At 35.8% G+C, this 21,564-nt stretch overlaps 2 protein-coding genes and 1 long non-coding RNA gene across 4 annotated transcripts; all 3 read right to left on the bottom strand.

Annotated features, from left to right (window-relative positions):
- Positions 1-210: 210 nt before the first annotated feature.
- Positions 211-944, bottom strand: LOC130996034 (uncharacterized). Its single transcript, XR_009092365.1, has 2 exons — positions 516-944; positions 211-411 (listed from the first exon to the last, which is right to left on the bottom strand). It is a non-coding gene; the product is annotated as an uncharacterized LOC130996034 (long non-coding RNA).
- A 6,082-nt stretch (positions 945-7,026) lies between these two features.
- Positions 7,027-8,662, bottom strand: LOC130994057 (uncharacterized). Its single transcript, XM_057919093.1, has 2 exons — positions 7,859-8,662; positions 7,027-7,611 (listed from the first exon to the last, which is right to left on the bottom strand). Exons 1-2 carry the CDS (start codon positions 8,660-8,662, stop codon positions 7,027-7,029), a joined length of 1,389 nt encoding a protein of 462 aa, XP_057775076.1.
- A 3,454-nt stretch (positions 8,663-12,116) lies between these two features.
- Positions 12,117-16,138, bottom strand: LOC130995976 (truncated transcription factor CAULIFLOWER A-like). 2 transcript variants are annotated; one of them, XM_057921509.1, is made up of 8 exons: positions 15,714-16,138; positions 13,427-13,505; positions 13,284-13,348; positions 13,107-13,206; positions 12,968-13,009; positions 12,700-12,741; positions 12,475-12,605; positions 12,117-12,411 (listed from the first exon to the last, which is right to left on the bottom strand). In XM_057921509.1, the coding sequence occupies exons 1-8, from the start codon at positions 15,896-15,898 to the stop codon at positions 12,309-12,311; spliced, it is 747 nt and encodes a 248-aa protein (XP_057777492.1). In that variant the 5' UTR covers positions 15,899-16,138; the 3' UTR covers positions 12,117-12,308. The 2 variants fall into 2 exon arrangements, with proteins under 2 accessions (XP_057777492.1, XP_057777490.1); XM_057921507.1 differs by having other exon boundaries at positions 13,427-13,508; positions 15,714-16,119.
- Positions 16,139-21,564: the final 5,426 nt, after the last annotated feature.

Below are 21,564 nucleotides of genomic sequence, written 5' to 3'. Positions count from 1 at the left end.
AAAACCATGTTTGTCATTCACACAGCAACTACACCACCAGACCAAGGTTTTCTTCTTAAACTGAGCTCGTTTATTTTGAGCTCTCTATTTCATTCAACTGTTGCAGAGAACCACCAACACATACGAATTTCTCATATTCCATTTCATGTGCATATGTAGCCTGCCTGTTTATAAACGGAATTTACACATACAAATGAAGGGTTGAAATTACAGGAATGAATGTTTAAGTGCAGTATGCTCGATTGAAGAACATTTTCAGTATTTGAAAATGAATTCAGTAAAAAGCCTATTTCTATGTGTTTGACTGAAATATGGGGTGAGCCCCTGTTTTGTGTGAGATCCGAGGGAGACGGCAGCCGCGGTGGCTGCCGGTGGTCAACGGACGGCGACGGAGCCGCGGTGGCTTCCGATCTGCCAAAGAGGGGGAAGGGAGATAAGTTTTCAGATTTTATTTTAGAAAAAGGGAAAGGATGAGGGAAGGAAAAAGAAAAGGAGAGAAAGGAAATTAGAGTTACCTGTTTCCAGACGGCGGTCAGCGGCGGAGCCATGGTGGCTCGTCGTCGGCGGCGGCGGCGGTAACGTGACAGCCGTGACGTCGCCGTTGCTCCGATTCAGCCAAATCGAAAGAGAGAGAGAGGAGTTTTCAGTTTTAATTTAAAAGGAGAAGAAAATGAGGAAAGTAGAGAGGGAGTTAGGTTTTACCTGCTTCACGGCGGCGGCACCGCGGTGGTTGCTTTGCCGGAGGCCGAGAGAGGGCGACGGAGGCAGCAGCGACGGTGCACCGCTTTGACGGCGGCGTGCGTCCTGTTTCCAGCAGATAGAGAGTAGAGGAGAGAGGACGAGAGTTTAGGAAGAAGAGAGTGCCGAGAGAGAGAGGGAGAGCCGCGCCGCTCGCCGGCGGCGACGGCGCCGATGAACGGCAGCGGCAGCGGACAATTCGTCCGAGAGAGAGAGAGTGTTGGGGAATGAGGCTATGTGTGTGTGCGTGTGATGTAGGAAGAAGGAATAAGAGAAATAGGGTTTAGGTATTGGGAGTGGGCTTGAGAATTGGGCCTATGATGGGCCGATTTTTAATTAAATTGGCTGGGCTTTTTATTTAATTATGTTGGGCTTTCTGTTGGGCCGAGACTTGGGTCGATTTTAATAAGTGTTTGGGCCTTGGGCTTCTATATCTGTTGGGCTCGGCCCTTTTAAATAAAAATCTGATGGGCTTCTTTTATTTAAAGGATTTGGGCTTCTTTAATTTAATTGTTTGGGTCTTATTCAAAGAAAAACATGATAGACTTAATTTATCTAATTAATTTGGGCTTATATCTATTTAAATTATTTGAGCTTTTAATTATTAATTTAAATTGAGCTTGATTAATTTAATTATATATTGACCTTTAAATTAATTATTTAAATGGAGTTCTTTTATTTCAAGTATCTTTACAAATGGACTTTAAAATAAAATATTTTGAGTTAAACTCTTATTTAAATTAATTCTTTTCAAATGACTTATTAATATGGATTGTTTGAAAATGATTAAATTATTTTAAGTATGAGAAAGAATGATCTATGATGATTTAATTTGTCTATGTAATATTGTTTAATTTGTTGTTAAAAGATGGAATATTTGACTTGATGACGTGAGTAGAACGAGTTATGATTAATGCGCATGTTGATGTTCGAATAAATAGTTTCGAACCTAAATGTTAGTTATCTGATAAATGTTTTGAGTTTAAGGTTTTGACGAGATAAGATTAATATGGATGCTAGAACCCTAAAAATCATTAAAAATGAGATAGTTTAGTTTAGAGACCTATCTTCCTTTTCTTCACGACTTCTTCTCGAACTTATCGACTCTTCGTCAATAAAGGTCCAGACGGGAAGTGAAAGCTAAAGAAGGAGGTAACTCTACGCCCCTAGTGGGAACGGAATGAGGTGGGCTTTCTTAAAACACGTATATAGAGATCCCCTGCACACAGGCCTCTTATACGAAATGAAATGATATAACTGTGATTTTTCAAATGATGAATGATTATTATGAAATGAAATGTTTATGGAAATGATTAATTGATGAATGGTTCTTATGAAAGGAAAAGAAATGTTTATGAATGATTGTCTGCCAAAAATATTTATGTTTTATATATGTATTCTATCTGTGTTGGTTCGCCAACTATAAAGGAAATCGAATTCGGACCCTACGCTAGACGAAGGTTTGCTAGTAAGGGTTAACGTGTACACCCATGGAGACTGTGTGTCGCTTGCGACCGGTCTTAGCGTCCGTGGAAGGAGGCCTCCTTCCCGGCGTGTAAAAGGAACAGATATGGATCATATAGACTGAAAATGGGATGCGCATCCAACTTTATGAAATGAAAGAAAATGTTTAGTAAGCACAGGTCCTTCAAGTAAAACCCTGTGTGTTACTGTTGGCAGTACAATAAATGAGATAAAATGTTATGTTTCCGGCATATGTTCACTGAGTATTTTTACTCAGCCCTGCATGTTGTTTTCCCTAATGTGCAGGTTGAGCGGGTGATGGAATGGAGTGGAGTTGAGCGGATGTACCTTTTGACATAAAATAGTAATGTAACCTTGAGTATACATCTTCATATGTATAACTCACACGTATTTCCGCTGCAAGATACTCTGATTATGCTAATGTTTTATTTTAAGTATGATACTCTTTTGTTGGGTAATCCACTTCGACGGGTCTTCCCGAACGAACGTCTTGTATTTTCCCAAGTGATCAGTTATGATCCTAGTGTTATATAATAAATGTCTCTTTTCGTAAAATGTTTGATTGTTAAGTAAATGCCCCTTTCTTTCCCCGCTTCTTAATCCCCTTCCCGAGTCATAACCCCGGTTAAACCATCCTTAGGGATTGCGGGCTGTGACACTCTCCCTCTCGAACTGAGCCACCACGACCTTCCTCTCTTCCCAGGGACCTGATCTATTTCAACGAACATATCAATGAACGTTAGTATGTTTATTTATTTTTATACGAACATTAGTATGTTCATTTGTTTTTTATACGAACATACCATCTCTTACTGCTTTTACTCAGAACTCACCTAGACTCGAATTTTATATCAACAGAAACCTCTTTGAATCTAGTTTAATTTAAAAGAACATATGTTGAAAAACTCCAAGTAGTTTAAGAGATATGACCATTTTCCCACTGTCTTACCAGATTTGGCAGCTTCAGGCAACCCGAAGTTCGGATTTTTGAAAAATAGTAAATGTTTTCGAAATGACCTTAAATTTTATATGTGTATATCTAACACATATATATTCACACCATAAAAAGTTTAGAATTAAATCTCAACAGATGGTTACTGAAAGAGAAAGAGATGACTTAAGTGTCTGCCATACAAAAGTTTCAATAGAAACTGGCAGTGGAAGTCTTGAATTTTAAAAGGGTAGTAAATGAAACTCAAATGACTTGAAAATTTGCATGAATGTTCACCACAATCATATCTATACCCCACAAAATTTCCAAGATTTTTGAGAAACAGGAATTCATCGAAATAAAGGCTTCGACTCACCTTCGTCTATGTGAGCAAGAATAAAAGCTATTCGCCGGGGGATTTTCCGATCGTCATTTTGTGATGGTGTTTAGCTGTGAAGGTCTACGGCTTTGTTGTCCTTTTGCGAGGTAGATCGGGCTACATGACGGTGGTTTCTCGGTCCTTTTTCATGCTGTGGTGAAGTGTCCGTCGTATAACCATTCTATGATCAATTGGGTAAAGTTGGATTGTGATACATGTAACCATTGTACACAAACTGGGAAAACTAAATGACATGAAATTGAGAGTGAAAATGAGGGCCATATGATCTCACAGATATTGTAGGAATCTGTTGAGGAATAGAGGATATATAATATGGAAATTGGTTTGCGTATTCATTGGATTGAATAACAAACTTCAGATTTTAATAACGACGACATATGATGAAACTCTAATTGTAATCGAGCTCGATTAAAAACTATGAATCAGAACCCAAAAAAATACATGATCGACGAACACAAACAAAACAGCTTCAATAGTGTTAAATCGACGCACTAAATTATGTGTTTTTCATATTATATCTGCCGTATATTCAGATGGGCAAATGGATTTAGCAAAATTACCTTGATATTCCATGGAACCGTCTGTAGTGATGAACTACAATTAACGATGAGGAATGAAAAACACGGCACGTTAGAAATAAGTGTTATTCACGTAACAACCATATCCCACTAATGAATCTTCCATAAATAAATGATTTGATTATATCTAATTGAAGAATTAAACGGATATGCTGAGACCGAAATTACATAGCTAGCCTTCATTCATAAAATGAACGGAAATCATCATATCTTGATCAACGAGATTATTGGCCGTTAGATTGTCCAAAATCGACGCACAGGATTTGGTCTTCGTTCTTTGAAATCTTAATGGTCTCCATAGAACTCCATCATATATATATATATATATAGAAACAATAGGGCCGGATGGCCCTATTGGTGATTGAAACTTAAATTTTGTCCACAAAATTTAAAACATCAATATTTGGCCATCTTTTATGTGCACTACCTAATTTACCCTTTAACCCAATAGATCCAACAACTTTCTTTGACCCGGATCCAGATTTAGGGATTAACCCATGCCTTGTCTACCCCCCATACCCCCGACCCCACCCACCCCCCCCTACCACACACCCCAAGCCAAAAAAAAATTTTTTTTTTTACTTCCCCTGCTTGTCTACCCCCCAGACCCCCGACCCCACCCACCCCCCACCCACCCACCCACCCCCCCACCACCCACCCCCAAGCCAAAAAAAAAAATTTTTTTTTTACTTCCCCTGCCTTGTCTACCCCCCAGACCCCAGACCCCCAACCCCACCCACCCCCCACCCACCCCTCCCACCACCCACCCCCAAGCCAAAAAAAAAATTTTTTTTTTTTTTACTTCCCATGCCTTGTCTACCCCCCAGACCCCCGACCCCACCCACCCCCCACCCACCCACCCACCCCCCACCACCCACCCCCAAGCCAAAAAAAAAAAAATTTTTTTACTTCCCCTGCCTTGTCTACCCCCCCAGACCCCCGACCCCACCCACCCACCCCCCCCAACCACCCACCCCCAAGCCAAAAAAAAAAAAAATTTTTTTTTACTTCCCCTGCCTTGTCTACCCCCCAGACCCCCGACCCCACCCACCCCTCCCCCCACCACCCACCCCCAAGCCAATTTTTTTTTTTTACTTCCGCTGCCTTGTCTACCCCCCAGACCCCCAACCCCACCCACCCCCCACCCACCACCCACCCCATGCCAATAATTTTTTTTTACTCCCACTGCCCCGCCTACCCCCTGACCCCCGACCCTACCCCCCCACCCACCCCCAAGCCAAAAGGAACTTTTTAAACACTTCCCCTAGGGTTTAGATATTCCATTTAGGGTTTAGATTATCCATTTAGGGTTTAGATGTTCCATTTAGGGTTTAGATTATCCATTTAGGGTTTAAATGTTCCATTTAGGGTTTAGATGATGCTGTTGTTTCTATATTTGTTCTGCATGTTTGGCACTTATGGCACTATTAGTGCCATAAGTGCTAAAAAGACCATTTTACTTTATTTTATTTTGGATTTTCGTTGGCACTTATGGCACTAATAGTGCCATAAGTGCCATAAAATAAAATAATAAAGTACTCCCTCCGTCCCATTATTCATGGCTCGTATTCCTTTTTGGGCCGTCCCAAGCTACTTGGCTCGTTTCCTTTTTGGGAAAAAATTAGGGAACTATTAACAACTTAATTAAGGCAACTATATAAAGCAAAATTAGAAACCCTAAATCTACCCAACCCCTCCTCAATTCCTTCCGCCGCTCTATGCTCTCTTTCTCTCTCATATGCGCAGCCCTCCTGTGGCGGAAACCCTAAATTGCGCCGCCCTCTACCGCCTCTATTGCCGCCCTTAATCGCAGTGATGAAGCGTTCCTTCCCTTGGAAAGAGTATCTGAGCGACGAGTGGATCCCCGATACCGAAGATTCGCTCGGCTTCATCGACGCTCCGCCGCCTGTGTACTTCCCGTTCTCCATGTCGGAGGCGTTGACGGCTGCCTCCCAGGAGTCGTGGCTCGGCGCATCTGAGGTTGAACATGAAGGAGAGCTTAGGGTCGAAGAAAGTCCATCCCCTCCGCTCCGACCTACGATCTATCGCCGCCCTTGTCCCGCAAGGATCAGAAAGTATGAAACCCCCTCCTTACCTCTCTCATATACTCAGTCCCCTGATTTAGGTCAATATACTGATCTTCTCTGTTACGAATCATGGGCATCGGTTTTTCTGAGCGAGGAAACCCCTAGATCCGATGCCAAATCGGAAGATTTGGCGGCGAAATCAGGGGTTAAAGCGGAGGAAACAGGGGCCAAAACGGAGGAATTGGGAGGGAAATCCGATGAGTGGTGGCTCACGGCACCCGAAGGCCACCGTCGACTACTCGCCACACTGCTTCCTGAATTGTTTTGGGTGAGATCTTCCATGTTTTTGGTGAATTTGTGCCTATTTGAAAATGTGATTTTGTGGCTGTATGCAAGAGACCTAGGGGTTTAATGGGTGATTTCATTGCTGAAATGATAAGAACCTGCTCATATTTTTTAAAAAAATGCATCTATGATTAATAATGAGATGTACGAGTATGAATTGTGTGCTGTTGGTTTAGTTGGTGTCTTGAGCATGTTGGTGTGTTGTTACTGATTTGGTGGTGATGTTTGGAGTGTGGGTGGTGTTGTTGGTGTAGTACTTATCTGCTGTTGGTGTAGTAGTATCTGCTGTTACTGATTTCATGGGACTGATGCCCACTACTCTACAAGGTAGAGTAGTGTTGGTGACTACCCAAGAACTAAGTTCATTCACACTTGCCATCTGCATTACATTCTTGCCATCTGCATTACAACTTCTTAAGTGTGTAAACTGCATTTACAAAAACAAAAAACCATGCACAACTTCTTGCCTTTCAACTATGCATATAGGCATTTACAAAAAACAAAAAACCATCTGCATATGCACTATTCAAGCAACATTAAGGCATTGAATTGTTGTTCAATGCCTTCAACTGTTGCTTGGTGAATACCTAAACGATGTTCGAGCTCTTCAATGCCTTCCACTTCCCCTTTTTCCCGTAGATAGGCTATGGTCTCTTTCACCAGGTCTGTTGGAACTTCCAAACATTGAGGAAGAAGCTGTTGTCTTAATAGTGCATCCTTCTTCATGTGTGGAAGTTTGTAGCAGTTCTGCCCCTTAACCTTCATGATCTCTATCATGCAACCCTGCAAACTTAGGAAAACCTTATTCAATGTCATTGGTGCAAGCTCATTAAAGGAAGAAACCACTGCATTTACTAGGGTATCCACATCAAAGCACACACTCTCTGTTTGCAGGCTTTGAATAGCCCTAAACCATCCAAGGTCATTTATATTATTGTCAGGGGAGTTTGGAGGCTGATGTATGATGTTGATGTCAAAACCATCTGCTGTTGCACAGTCTCTGAACTCTATGTCCTCATTCTTGATATGTGGCCTAGCATTATCTTGTTGAATAAAGATAATCTTGCTTGCAAATGAAGGCCACTTGGCTTTAATGGCTGGAACAAGCTGTTTCATACATTAAATGCAGAATATACATCCATTAAATGCAGAATATATATGCTGTTGTCTTAAATGCAGTCTTCATCCATTAAATGCAGAATATTCTGTGCAAGTGTCTTAAATGCAGAATTCATACATTAAATCACTTGTTTCTGTTACATTCATCATAAATGCAGAACTCATGCATTCCCCTATTCTGTTACATTCATCATAAATGCAGAATTCATACACTAAGAGTTCTGTTCCAGAATACCTGCTTGATGAAACACTCTCTCATTACTTGTTGTGTTATGCTCTCAATTGGCTTTTGCTCAAGTGTCCCTGCTGCCCTATTCTTGCTTGACCTCTTTGCTGGTACCATTTCTGTTAAAGGGAAGATTCCTATCTTCCCATCAAAAAGAACACTCCCATCATCACCAAATATTGGTCGACACACCGCACACACGAACATCACCTTTTTTATGAACTTTTTACTCTTGCAACTTCTATGTGGCTCAGCCTCTGCTGGAGTTAAATAGAATCTGTGAGAAGCCTTGGTGATGTAGAACCACTTTTCATCGATATGGATAGTGTTGTACATGCTCTTGAACTTCAATTTATCTTGCAGCCTGTCATACTCAATATTGTCTAAGCAAAACCTCAACCGTAACAGCTTATTTGGGGCTGTTAGGTCAGGTTTTATAGCACTTGTATGAGCCTTGATCAGCCCCTGATCTATCCACCTACCTACGGTACTCTTGCTGCAGTTTATTCCGCTAGCCAATCTTCGTATGGTTGATCTTTTAGATAACTCAATGCTTGCAATTAACTCTAGATCAATTTGTACTCTTTTTTTCCTTGGTCTACAAATTTTTCTACTTTGTGAACTTATAAACTGACCGTTGATCTGTTTTTGCTTTGCCTCAGCCCAAAGACGACATACGGTTCGCCGAGAGACGCCGAACTTGAGTTCGGCAGCCTTCATTTTGCCTCGTGGTGGCTTGCCATTCTTGCTTTCGATGATCAAGAACTGAATGAGAGCAGCCCTTTCTTCACTTGTCAAATCTTTCCTCCTCATTTTTTTTTTTTTTTTTGATTTCTAGTGTTGGGCGATAGAATGAAATGAGAGCAGCCCTCTCTATTTAAAGAGAAACAAATGTACTGCCGCCTTTTTTTGGGCTCATTTATGAAATGTGTGTTTAGTTAAATTCTTGTGTTCTGCCGCCACTTTTTAATTATGTTCTGCCGCCATTTTTAATTTCAGTTTTAACTTAAGCCATTTCAGTTTTGAAGGCATTTCAGCTTTCCATGTTTATTTTATTGTTTAAATTCACTTTATTAAGGAAATGGGTTAAGGATTAAAAGAATAGAAAGAAATAGCTTAATCTTGTGGTCCCTACAACTTTTACAACTACTTTAACTCTCCTAAATACCCGTGCCGAAAAGTTTTGAGCCATGAATAATGGGACGGAGGGAGTAAATTTTTTTGACTTGGGGGTGGGTGGGGTGGGTGGGGTCGGGGGTCTGGGGGGTAGACAGGGCAGGGGGAGTAAAAAAAAATTCGTTGGCACTTATGGCACTAATAGTGCCATAAGTGCCGTAAAATAAAATAATAAAGTAAAAGTTTTTGGCTTGGGGGTGGGTGGGGTGGGTGGGGTCGGGGGTCTGGGGGGTAGACAGGGCAGGGGGAGTAAAAAAAAAATTTCGTTGGCACTTATGGCACTTATAGTGCCATAAGTGCCAAGCTTGGCACTTATGGCACTAATAGTGCCATAAGTGCCTAACCCGACCCGCGTGCCTGATCCTACCCGGCACGCGACCCGCGCTCCTGACCCTACCCAGTCCGCCCAATTAAGGGCAAAAACGTCCCAAAGCTATAAAAATGGCCAAAATTTGTGTTTTTTCAATGTGTGGCCATAAATTGTGTTTTATGCTTCATTTTGGCTACTTCAAAATTTTACTCTATATATATATATATGGAAAGGCTAAAATAAGAACGTTTCTTAAAATATAAATTAGGAACCATTTTCAGCCCTTAGATCATCAAGATCTACGGTTGATTCATCACCTTGTTGGATAAATTCATGGTCCTGAGTTCGAATCCCAAAGGTATCAAAAAATTATTTTTCGCAATTCATGCCTTTATACAGTTTATTCATGCGTGGTATACATAAAATTCATGCATTTTTGCTGATTCGTAATTCTTAAAATAAGGGTGGTTTATTGAATAACCACCCCCTATATACATATATATATATATATATATATATATATATATATTATAATTGCAATAATTTTTTACATTAAATTTATAATTCAAAATCTATATAAAAAGTTGTTATTAAATGTCAGCATTTGCAAACCCAAAATTATAGATGTTTTTCAAACAAATAGGTTCTTTAATTGAATTTGATCATATAAAATAAATAAAATGGTACTAAAATATATATGAAATAAATAAGTTATTCATTTTAATTAGGTTATGTAAAATAATTTGAAATAAATCTTCATTCCCATAGATCTCATAATACTCTAAATAAAAGGCTTAATTTTCATTTATACATTTGCAAATCACAATTCCTACATTGATATTCTATTGAACTTAATCATGGTGATGAGGAGTAAAGTACGCATGTATCTGGAGTGCAGCAAAGGTCAATAGGCAGAGCTAGAGTCGAGCAGAGGAGAATCGCCTCAATTAGCATTCCCTGAGGAGTTGCCACCCAGTGGAAGCATCCGCGGACTTTCAATGGTATTTCTACTAAGATAGCGAGCAGTGCTGACGTATTCCTGCGCAGCTAGGGTCGGCAGGCTGCACAACAGACAAAATCCAACAGACTACTGACATATCCGATGGCCACCTATGCAGAGCTTTCTCTTTAACTAACCTAGAAATTGTACGAAGATGTTGAATGACTTCTTAGCCCCTCTTGTACATCTCTATAAATAGGAATCTCACCCCTCTTTGTAACGTTACGCAATATGAAATACACCATCTTTGCTCTCTTCTTTTACATCTTTGCTTAACTCTACCGACGATCATCACTAACAGGTGAAACATCCTACTTTTAACCCTACAACATGATTAACGAACGCATAACATGGGAAGATCTAGACAAAGAAATACTAATAATTTGTATTTCAGATACATAGTTTTCCACATTTTTTTTATAATTGCAATAGTTTTCCACATTAAATTTATATTAAACTTCATATTTCAAACTATTCGAAATAAATTATATTTTCCACATTGATGTTTTATTGAACTTCACCATAGAAAAATAAAATAAATAAAAGTATACTTATATGTATTAAAAAAAATAGCTTGACATAATTTAAACTTCAATAATTCAAAACTTAAATAAATTAATAAATAAATTCTCAAAAACTTAAATAAAATGATATACTTAGATGTATTTGAAATAAATAAAATTTTCAATTTTACTTTGGTCAAATAAAATAATTTAACATAAATCATCATTCTCGTCTGTGTTCGAAATTATGTGATTTTTTTTTTCCAACATAATGGTCATCTCATCTAAAATACTTCACAAATCATAAGTTGTTGGGAACTTTATGGAATATTCTAATCCTTGTTTTGATGATACCAAAATCCATAGGTTTCATTTTTGTCAAGGTTCCGGTGTGCTGGACCTTGGGTCTATACTTGCCCACCGACCCCTTCGGTTGGTGGCGGTGTTGGTTGAATAGGTGGCTCGTCACTTCGGTACCCCAGCTGGCTCTATGGTTGGCGGATTTTTTTGCTGCTGTTTGTTGGGGTATACTGTTCCCTTTGTTTTCGGTCCCTCCATGGTCGACCATTTGGGGACTGTTGCTGCCGTGTCTTTGCGAAGCAGGTTATGAGCTTGTTGGTTCGTTTTTCTCTTCTTGTGTGTTTCGTCTCTCGGCGTTCTTGGGTGATGGCTAATCCGAAGCTTAGAATTTTCTCCTCAGCCTTGTTGCGTTGTTTTTCTTGCGCCATGGTTTTTTGTACTGCGCTGGGCTTTGGGATCATTCAATTCGTGCTGTGGTCTGGTTTGCCCAATTGTGAGGATGTGGTCTTTTTCTAGGTGATTTGGGGCTATTGTTTTCATTTGGCTTGTCTTTTTGGATTGCCCTATAGATGAGCACTCTTTTTCCTTTATGGGCTTTACTCGACGGAAGTTTCAATGAGGGTCGGCCCTTAGTTTACTTGTTCGTGGTTTCAGAGATTTTTTAGGTTTTTTCTTCTTTTTCTCTATATAAATCGCATTAATAATGCTTAATTAATTTAATTAACAAATTATTAAAACTTATATGCGCTCTAAAATAAGCTTAGACAAACCGCAGTTAAACGGTATACAAAAGAACCGATATCTTATTTATTTTACAAACAGAAACAACAGTAAAACATGATTACTTACGTTTCGTCACAAATATTAATTAACTCCAGCATAAACTCTATTAGCATGTACATGTTTAGAGAAATTGAAAGAAGCCAAATATAAACACTTTTATAGTCAGATAACATCATACATATTGCTGCATGAAAATACCAGAAATTAATTAATATTACACATTTCATCACATCGAGTTTGGGAGGTTTAATCATCTTGTACAGTCACACGCAAGTAGAAATTAATTGAAAGGTATCATGACCATACATGTAGTAGGAATAAAAAGTGATAAACACAAAAACCAGAAAGCTTATTAGTTCCCTAATTAATGATGAGTTGGATGCTTCTTCAAGCAGCAAAGCATCCGAGATTGCATGAGTAGAGCGAATCAAGAGTGAGATCAAGCTCATTTCTTCTAGCCTCCATTGCTTCTCCTTCGTTGTACACGCCTCTGAAATTATTATCATTATTATTAATAATGTCGAAAAACTTGATTAAGGAAGTAGAAAATTACCCCATGTTCAAGCAAGGGAATTGAGGTGCCATCATGAACGGCGGCGGTGGAGGCGGATGCTGCGGTGCTCGGTGGCTGTGGTGTTGCTGATCCCATGGCTGCTGGGCCATTTCCTGTTCTTTCTCCTTGATCTGCATATACATATCATGTACCATACCAGTTTAGAATATTAAATTACTAACATATTAATAGGAAATAGGATATATAGAAGGCTGGCTGATGCACCTGCTTTGAAAGCATGGTATTCTGCTCTTGTATTGCTTTTTCCTGTTAAAAGAGGAAGAACATAATGAGACACAGTCAACAAATACAATAATAGAGACCAATACACATTTAAAGAGATTGCCAGCGTGAATAGTAAATAAAATGCATGAAATGTCATTGAATTTAAAGGGGAAACCCTAGCTACTATTATGTTCCTGATTTGATTTGATTAAAAACATAGAGGGAAGATGGGATTCAACTATAGCTGGCTAGGCGTGAAGAGACAAACCTTCTGCTGCAAGTCGGAGATGGAATCGAACAAAAGTTGATTCTGCATAATGTACAATATATATAAAAATCATTTAGATTTGATATAAAAATGTGCAATATATAGTATAGAAAAGATGTAAACTTTATTTATTTATTACTTTTCTGGATCGGATGTTCTTGAGTGCAGTGTCCAGCTGTTGCTCTAGATTTTGAATATCTTTGAGGTTCATTGAGTCAAGATCTTCTCCCATATAGTGCCTGAGACAACCCCAAAAAATGTGAGAATTAATTGAAAATGGAATTAATAATTTGGTTGGATTTAGACATATATATACCTATGATTTCTCTGCAAGAGTTCAATTCTCGCCTTTAGTTTGCTGTGTTCTAGGTTCCAATTAGCCTGCACATATCATCATGTTTGTATTTATAATTAGTCATGTATTTATATTTAAATAATATAGAAATATTTGAAAATTACAGGCGACTGAGGCTCGTTGGCGACTAGTTGTCTTTCCGCAAATGAGTATCTCTCATACTTCTCCAGAATCCTGTCCATGCTGCTATGCACCCAAAAACAAATCAATTAACATTACTACAAAATAATACAGTATATGATCCGGATCTTATTTTGTGTTAGGAACATTGAAGATGGATCGACAGTAAATAATTTGATAAAAGAAATTAGGTGAATTCAAATTCAGAAAAAGTAACCAAATATAGGAGTTTATGTATGAACATGTGTTTTTGATAAAAGTAGAGGGGAAATCTTGAATATTATTGGATCGTATGTAATAAATGATGATCAACCATGCAAGCAGAGTGGAGACCAATAAATGAGGCGCGTACGTCATGCAAATGTGAAGCCTATGGTAAAATATATTTAATTAGTAATTACTCCTCCTGAACAAGAACAACTAATGTACTATGTCAAAATTAAAACACACAAGAGACCTTACATATACGAATTCAACTCTCTTCTGCTGTACTATATATGCTGTGCTTCCATCTAACTACCAATGTACAATTTCAAGCACATGAGAAATGCCATATATTCTCCAACGACATCACAACTTTTTATTAATTCGCCAATTATTGTACTCTCTCTGCTCATCTAGATACTAACTTTTCGATTTGTTGGGAAATTTAAGTGTTCACCACAACATCAAATAAATATATATATATTACTTTTATATATATTCAGTTAATCTAGGGTAGATAACATAGGATGATAATTGTGACAATTTTTAAGATTAATCATGACATAGTATAATGTCTGAACGAAAACAACTGTTGATCACTTATTCTTTGTTTGGATTTAATGGACTATTTTATACTACATCAATTATTTTCCCATGCACAATCGAATTAATAGTACCTGCACACATGTCTTGTTCATTCAGATTTTTTCAGATCTAATAAAAAATTAATTCAACAAAAATAATAGTCTACCTAAAATGGTGTGATATAAAGTGTAAATTAATTTCCTACGCACGGTTAAAAGAAAAAGAAAATAAATTTATGTTTCTTCATTTGATAGATTGCTTTCAAGTACTAGAATGGAAGAAACATCATTATACAGTATTTTAACATGATTCCCGTCTTGTCAAGAAAGAACTGTGACTCTCACAAGATTCTCAGATATCAAAGAGACCCCCCTCTCCCCTCCCTTCTCCCTAAAAATGAAGAGAATTACAGCAACTTCCTCCCTTTCCCTACTTAGAAAATGACAAAAGCATTCATGTTGATCTGCAGTAATAATTCAAGTTCCAAGATGCAGCGGAACAACTTATAACTTACATAATATAGAGAGCTTCGTGTCAAGAACTGAAAGTCACAACAAGGGACTTTGAGATTTTCATGATTTATTATATAAAAAAGATATATATATATATCTGTATATATGTCACACCACATGACAGCATTGCAGAAACAAGGACTGGGCTATCTATGTATATCATGGATAAAAACTCCACCCAATTAAATTAGATACTGATGATACCCAAGAATATATATATAGTAGCTTTATATTTATGTATGCTCTGTCGTCCATCAACAATTAATTTTGTTTCTGTTGCCCATTGCATCAATTGATTTCTCACAACAACTGTCGCATAACTCTTGTTTTCTTTTTTGAGCAAGCCATAACTCTTGTTATCATGTATTTATTTATACATTTTGAGAATTATGTCCTAATTTTAGCCTATTATGTTAATTTCAAGATTTGTGTTCATAGATAATGAAATTCATCATTTTCTAAATTTTAAAGAGAGAAAATAGAAAATATATGAGTTTGGGACAATAGGTTATTGATTGAAAATGTAGAATTTGTCCACTGAAGATGGGCTGAAACATACATAAAAGCTTAATTGATAAGAGATCAAAACAACCTAGAACATAAAATTATTTAGGGTTTTCCGAGATATGTACCAAAAAAAAAAAAAAAAATTATGGCTGACAAAAATATAATCGACCAAAATTGGAAAGATGAAACTCTAGATTTGTAATGATCGTACACTAACATAGGAAATATTAAATCATAAATGTTGAGAATCATGAGTAGAAAGTAAAGCATCGAGAAAAAAGCAGTTAAAACAACAGAAGAAAATTGATGAGAGAGATGTTAATTAGAGAAACCCTACTTTTAAAGAAAGAAGGGAAAAAACAGATCTAGGATCACAAAAAGTTTCAATCAGCGAGTATCAGTTAAGGAAAGTGCAAAAATATGAAAAAACAAAGGTGAGAAATAGAGGTAAAAGGAAAGTTACCAAGAATCAGTGGAATACTCAAAGAGCTTTCCCTTGTGAGAGAAAACAATCAAGGCGACTTCTGCATCGCAGAGCACAGAGATCTCATGCGCCTTCTTCAGCAAACCACCTCTCCTCTTCGAGAAAGTCACTTGTCTGTTGATCTTGTTCTCTATCCTCCTCAGCTGTACTTTCCCTCTCCCCATCTCTCTCTCTCTTTCAATTGAAGCCCAGGAAAAGCCAATTGCAGAAATAAAAGCTAAATAAGGAAACCCTGAGATATAGATGTATGTTTTTTACCTACACGGATAAAGAAACTAGTTTTACTTCTACTACCTATTATTACTCCAATGGTAAGAAAATGAAATCTAAGAAATGAGGAATATATGTCTCACTCTTCTTTTACCATTTTTGTTTTTCCTAGGGCAACCTAATTTATTGTGATTTTTTCTTCTGTGATCGATCATAATTTAAATGTTATATATGAAAAAAAAAATAATAATAATTTGTAGTAGTAGTTTCTTTTTCAACATATGGTTGTCTGATAAAGCTAGCGCACTTGTGCGATGATGTGAGAGCAGAAACGAGGGGTGGGACAAGGCGGTTTATTAAGGATGTGGTGTCGAGCTGCGATTGGTGGAGATCTGTTTCGATCTCGTCGTTGTCTAGCGGTTTTGGGATTTCACAGTCCTTGAGAGAGAGCCAACATTCACTTAAACATCTGCTTGCTTAAAAACACAAGTACGGATTATGTTTTCTTTCTTTTCCAGTTACTGTTGACGGCGTAATCTTACGATCATAACTTTTGCTTCCAGATTCTTCTATTTACTTCTATCTAATCTTTCTTCTGATAACTGCCAACTGACTTCCTATGATTTTAATTGTATATTAATTAATGAATAGTAATGGGTAAATTGTTTTAGAACACAGAAAGAAAAGAAAATTTGGAGTAATGGTTTTCGTAGCTACTTTTTGGTGTAAAGGACTTTAAATGCCCTTCATTTGTGAAATGAAAAGAAAATAGGTTATTCTTAAATAATAGCCAAAACTTTGTTTTCATATTGACTTTTTTGGTCTCAAGTTACAAAAATTATAAATATAATTTGAGTTCATTTTAATTGTTTATTTAATACTTTGAGTAAAAAATTTCGAACCAGTTAATGTTGACGTGTATTATGGGAAGCTAATTTGACAACACAGTCATTCTTTGTAACAAATACACTAGCTTCATTGACATTCGAAGCTTCAGTGCTTTCGACATTAGGCATCAATTTTAGTTGATCGAAAATTTGGACTCATAATATTAATTTGTGAACAATGGAGATAAATAGAGATTATATTTATAACTTTTATAAATTTGAACTAAAAAATCAACATAGAGCCAAACTTCAGACTATAATTTAACAATAATTCAAAGGAAAACAAAAACCCTTAGTTCGATACGAATGTGGATATATGCCCCAACAATGTTCATTCGTGCAACAATACAAGGTTGGACTATGTTGTCGCACGACAATATTATTTCGATCTGTATAGCAGTGTAAAGTTGCGTTGTTAACACGAGATCGGGTGCGAGCCGTGCAGATAGCCCATTGTTGCCACCGGTTTAGTAGCGGCGACACTTCAGTGAGAAGAGGAATTTTTTTATTTATTTTAGAGAATATATATGATGAGGGATGTTTTTGGAAATTTATTTTTAGCAATTATGTCTATTAGTGTTATTTATTATTTAATCATTAGTTAATTGTTAATTGTTAATTATGGATTATTGGTCTCTAGTTATGGTTTAGTGAAATTATTCATCGTAATTTTAATTAGGGTTTATTTTAAATTTTGTTAATTTTCAATCACAATTTTATTGATTCATTTAATTAAATCTAATTAAAGTGTTATTAAATCAATTAATTAATGTTTTTAAAAAAATAATAACAGATTGGCAAGCAGCTGGCCGCACAAGAGAGCATATATATACATATATAATGTGTTCTATTTTTATTTGGGTTTTTAGCATTTAAATACACCAACCTTTGGGTAGTCTATTTTGCATATGAATTTTAAAATAAGTCAAAAAATATATAAATTAATGTTGTAGTAATTTTACCACAAATTTAATTTTTTTCAAACTAATAAAACTGACATGGCAAATTAAAATATCAACGTGTACTTGTCGAACGTTTTAAAAATGACATCGTATTGGACATCTAAAAAAAATATCGTATAAGACATCTCTAAATTAACCTGAAAATCGTAGGGTTTTTATAGAGTTCAAATGTCTAGAAATTGAATTTATGGTAAAATTGCTACAATATTAAGGTTCATGTATTTTTTTGACTCATTTCAAAATTCATGTACAGAAGCTGAGGAAATCTTTTTTTGTGAGAGATGTTGGATTCAATCCCGCTTGTGTGCGTTGTAGTTTTTCTACCTTTTGTGTGGGTAGTGATCTCGCCTGCGTGCAATGTAGTTCTCACCTTTATGTGGGTGTGTAGTATGGGTAGTGATCCCGTCTGTATGTGGTGTAGTAGTTTCCTCGCTTTTGTGTGGTGTATAGGTCTCGTCAGTGTGCGAGTGACTTATTTAATTATATAATAGATAATTTTTGTAATTCTAAAAAAAAAGATTATCCTTCTTATTTTTATTTTTATATTTTCATATGGGAGGAGCATTTGAATTAGTTAAGAGGAATCAATATTAATTTATTATTTCCGGAAGCTATAGACGCCACTTATCATACCACGCAATTAAATGTATGATCACTAAATTTAGGTAAATTAGGTAGAGCATGAGCTGCGCGGTCAGTAGTATCCCTACGCATGTGATGAGATATAGAAGTAAGACAAATCTTCCTTGCTGCTGTATTTTTTGAAGAAATATAATGTATGCTATCACTTTTATATAAGTTATATAATATATATAATGTGTGCTATCACTTTTATATACATAAGTTATTAATTGGTTTTAAGTCGTGTATGAAATTATGAATGACAGACAAGGATTTCATGCTTCGCAGTTGCTCCTAATAAATTGCATAATATAATATTATTTAAATGTAATTGAGGAAAACCCAAAATCAACAGATCAGAACCAAATAAATATCGACATGAAATGCCGACGCGACCACATAAATTTCCACCTATACGATTTCTTGTATCTTTCTAATTAACAATATTAACTCATATATTCATAATTTTACCTACCGTCTATTTTTCTTATAAGTCAAAGTAATATATTTTATTTTATACATTGAAGTATCTTGTTGTGATTGTGATGATGCCACACCCAAATATTGCAACAAAACTAGGAGTATATAATAATTATATCTAGCAGCATTCTAATTCGAATTTATCATTTTAATTCTTGTATATCTTCTAAAATATTTCAAGTTTTTCTTCTCTCTCTGAAATACCCCTATAATTGGTGCACGGCTAATTATTATCGAACAATTATATGTCATGATTTCGAAACAAATATGTACGTAATTGTATTAGTGCGATTTTGTCCGGGAAGTAGTGATTAATTTCATGCCTCTCTCTCTCTCGCACACACACACATGACATGTGCTCTGATGAATTTTGAATAGGAAAAAGATAACCAACAATTTGCATGATACAGAGTTGAATAGGAAAATATAAATATTTGCAAAAAAAAATGAGAAACAATCTCAGTCATTGATCATGATGATCAATAATTAAGATTAAATTTCGCATTTAGATTTTTGATAAACATGTTGGTAATTGTATTGAACGTATCTAGATTTTGAACCCAAAAATCTCAAACGTTCAATAAAATTGTTGATATGTTCAACCACATTACTATATATGTTCAATGTTTCTTAATTTCTTTTATAAGCTCATTTTCTTGTAGAAACCAACCCTATATATATATATGGCTTTTCTTGCTTTTCTTTAGGTACTACTATCACTCCTATGTAATAGTATTACATATATTATATGTATGTATTTTTATATATGTTTCCTCGTACCTGCAAACTTGAATTAATCCTAGTTCTTCTATTATTCGGGGTACTTACTTTATGAAATTGGAGCATTATTTGTACAATAAGAGATTTAGTCAATTAATATGAATCCTCCTTTTCATCTAATTAGTCCACACACTTATACAATGTTAACCAACTACCTTATTGGATAATTCGGCATATTAAATTTCATAATTTTCTACATACTGTTGGAATAATAATTAATTTAAACTAGTAATTATTTTTTTCCTCGGTAGAACAAACCTAATAATAGCACAGCTGTAAAAATTACGGCCATCGTTATTAATGTCAATAAAATCGGTGGATACTGAAATTTCAAGTGAATCAAATGCACGTAGATGTGAATTTAAGTATCAATTTTCTTTTTCTAATTTAATAGCCATACATCGATCGTCGCGCGACCATGTTTTACTGCTTCTCAAACTGATGGAAGTTATTTATTTCTTCCTACCCGGAATTTAATTTCGAAGCTAAAATAATAGCATTATTTTTTCAGTGGTGCTATTTAATTTGATCACATTATGATCAGCCTTAAATTAATCAAATTAAAAAAACTTAATTCATTTAAAGTTTTTTTTTTATGAAAATAAAAAGATTTAGCTAATTTTAGTGTTTCATAGTTTTCTTCGATTTTTGTAATTTTTTATTCATTAATTTGTTTAAATAAAAAAAACAGTTACAATGTGTATAAATAACTAAAACTAGCTAAATTGTTTTTTATTTTGAACCAATATTTTAAATAAATTAATTAATCTTCAATTTAATTTGTTTATTATTTTTATTATACGAAGAAATGAAAACAAAAAACGGGTAGGACCGGAATGAAGGGCATTTAAAGAATACGAATTATTAGAAAGCAGAACTATTTTTCCTTCACAAAAGAAAAAGAAGAAATAAAAAAACATGGTGTTGTCATATTGCTTCAAAAAAGTGTTAGTTCAGTTTTGCTTAATTTGTCTAACGTTTTGAACAACATAATTCTAAGCTTGAATTTGTAGTGCATGTATTGTCACTTTCATAAATAAGTATACACTATGTAGTGGTCCCTATCATAAATTTCTGTTGATGAGGAGGGGTTTAATTAGATCAATTAATAAAAAGTATTGAGAACGTCATAGTCTAGTTTGATCTTCTCCCATTCTCAAAAAAAAAAAAGTTTGATCTTCTCCCCCAATTACAAGGATAGATATTTAATTTAAAGTACACTCTCTATATTACTCGCAAAAGAATGGGGTCAATTGTAAAAAAACGATGTCAATCGTAGAATAATAAGTTGTCAAAATTGCATTCATTAAGAAAGCTTAACAAGGCTAATGATTTATACGTTACACACAAAAAATAAATACATAGCCTATCAAAATTGTTCAAATTTTGTTTCAATAAAATTATAAATAAATTCAAGACAAATAGCGAAATAATTCAAACGCAACTAGCAAATTTAAAAAGGGTTTAGGGTTTAGAATTCTTCGCCTCAAGAGTTTATCACGTTCAGGGTCGGCCCTGAGGGCAGGCGAGCCCCGGCGACGGCCCAGGGCCCCAAAAATTTGAGGGCCCAAAATTTTTAATATATCCCATTAGTTATAGGCTTTTTGTATACTTAAAAATATTTGGTTTATTGATTTTGGATCCAACATAATTTATTATCAAATACCATTAAATCATTAACTATCTAAGCATATAACATCTCGTCTCCTTCAACGTATTTCTTGAAAAAAAAAACATCTTCATCTTTTCTAAACCGTTGGTCAGTTTCTCAAAAAATAAGAACGGAGAAAGTAGTCTCTTCAATTTACTTTTCTTACCGTTGAACCAGGAATATAGTTATATAAATATAAGGAACCACAATAATTCTCTTATATCAATTTATTTATTGAT

Source organism: Salvia miltiorrhiza, chromosome 7, assembly GCF_028751815.1.
Source record: "Salvia miltiorrhiza cultivar Shanhuang (shh) chromosome 7, IMPLAD_Smil_shh, whole genome shotgun sequence".
Taxonomy (NCBI): domain Eukaryota; kingdom Viridiplantae; phylum Streptophyta; class Magnoliopsida; order Lamiales; family Lamiaceae; genus Salvia; species Salvia miltiorrhiza.
The sequence above is the reverse complement of the archived record's forward strand: the minus strand, read 5'-3'. Positions and strand labels throughout refer to the sequence as shown.

What these genes read in the sequence shown, in the direction of transcription:
- LOC130994057 (XM_057919093.1), bottom strand. Translation starts at nt 8,662, where the DNA reads ATGAGGAGGAAAGATTTGACAAGTGAAGAAAGGGCTGCTCTCATTCAG. An exon ending in GAGAGTGTTTCATCAAGCAG is followed by an intron (nt 7,612 to 7,858) that starts GTATTCTGGAAC and finishes TGTATGAAACAG; the next exon opens with CTTGTTCCAGCCATTAAAGC.
- LOC130995976 (XM_057921507.1), bottom strand. Translation starts at nt 15,898, where the DNA reads ATGGGGAGAGGGAAAGTACAGCTGAGGAGGATAGAGAACAAGATCAAC. An exon ending in GAGTATTCCACTGATTCTTG is followed by an intron (nt 13,509 to 15,713) that starts GTAACTTTCCTT and finishes TTGGGTGCATAG; the next exon opens with CAGCATGGACAGGATTCTGG. An exon ending in CCAACGAGCCTCAGTCGCCT is followed by an intron (nt 13,349 to 13,426) that starts GTAATTTTCAAA and finishes TGATATGTGCAG; the next exon opens with GCTAATTGGAACCTAGAACA.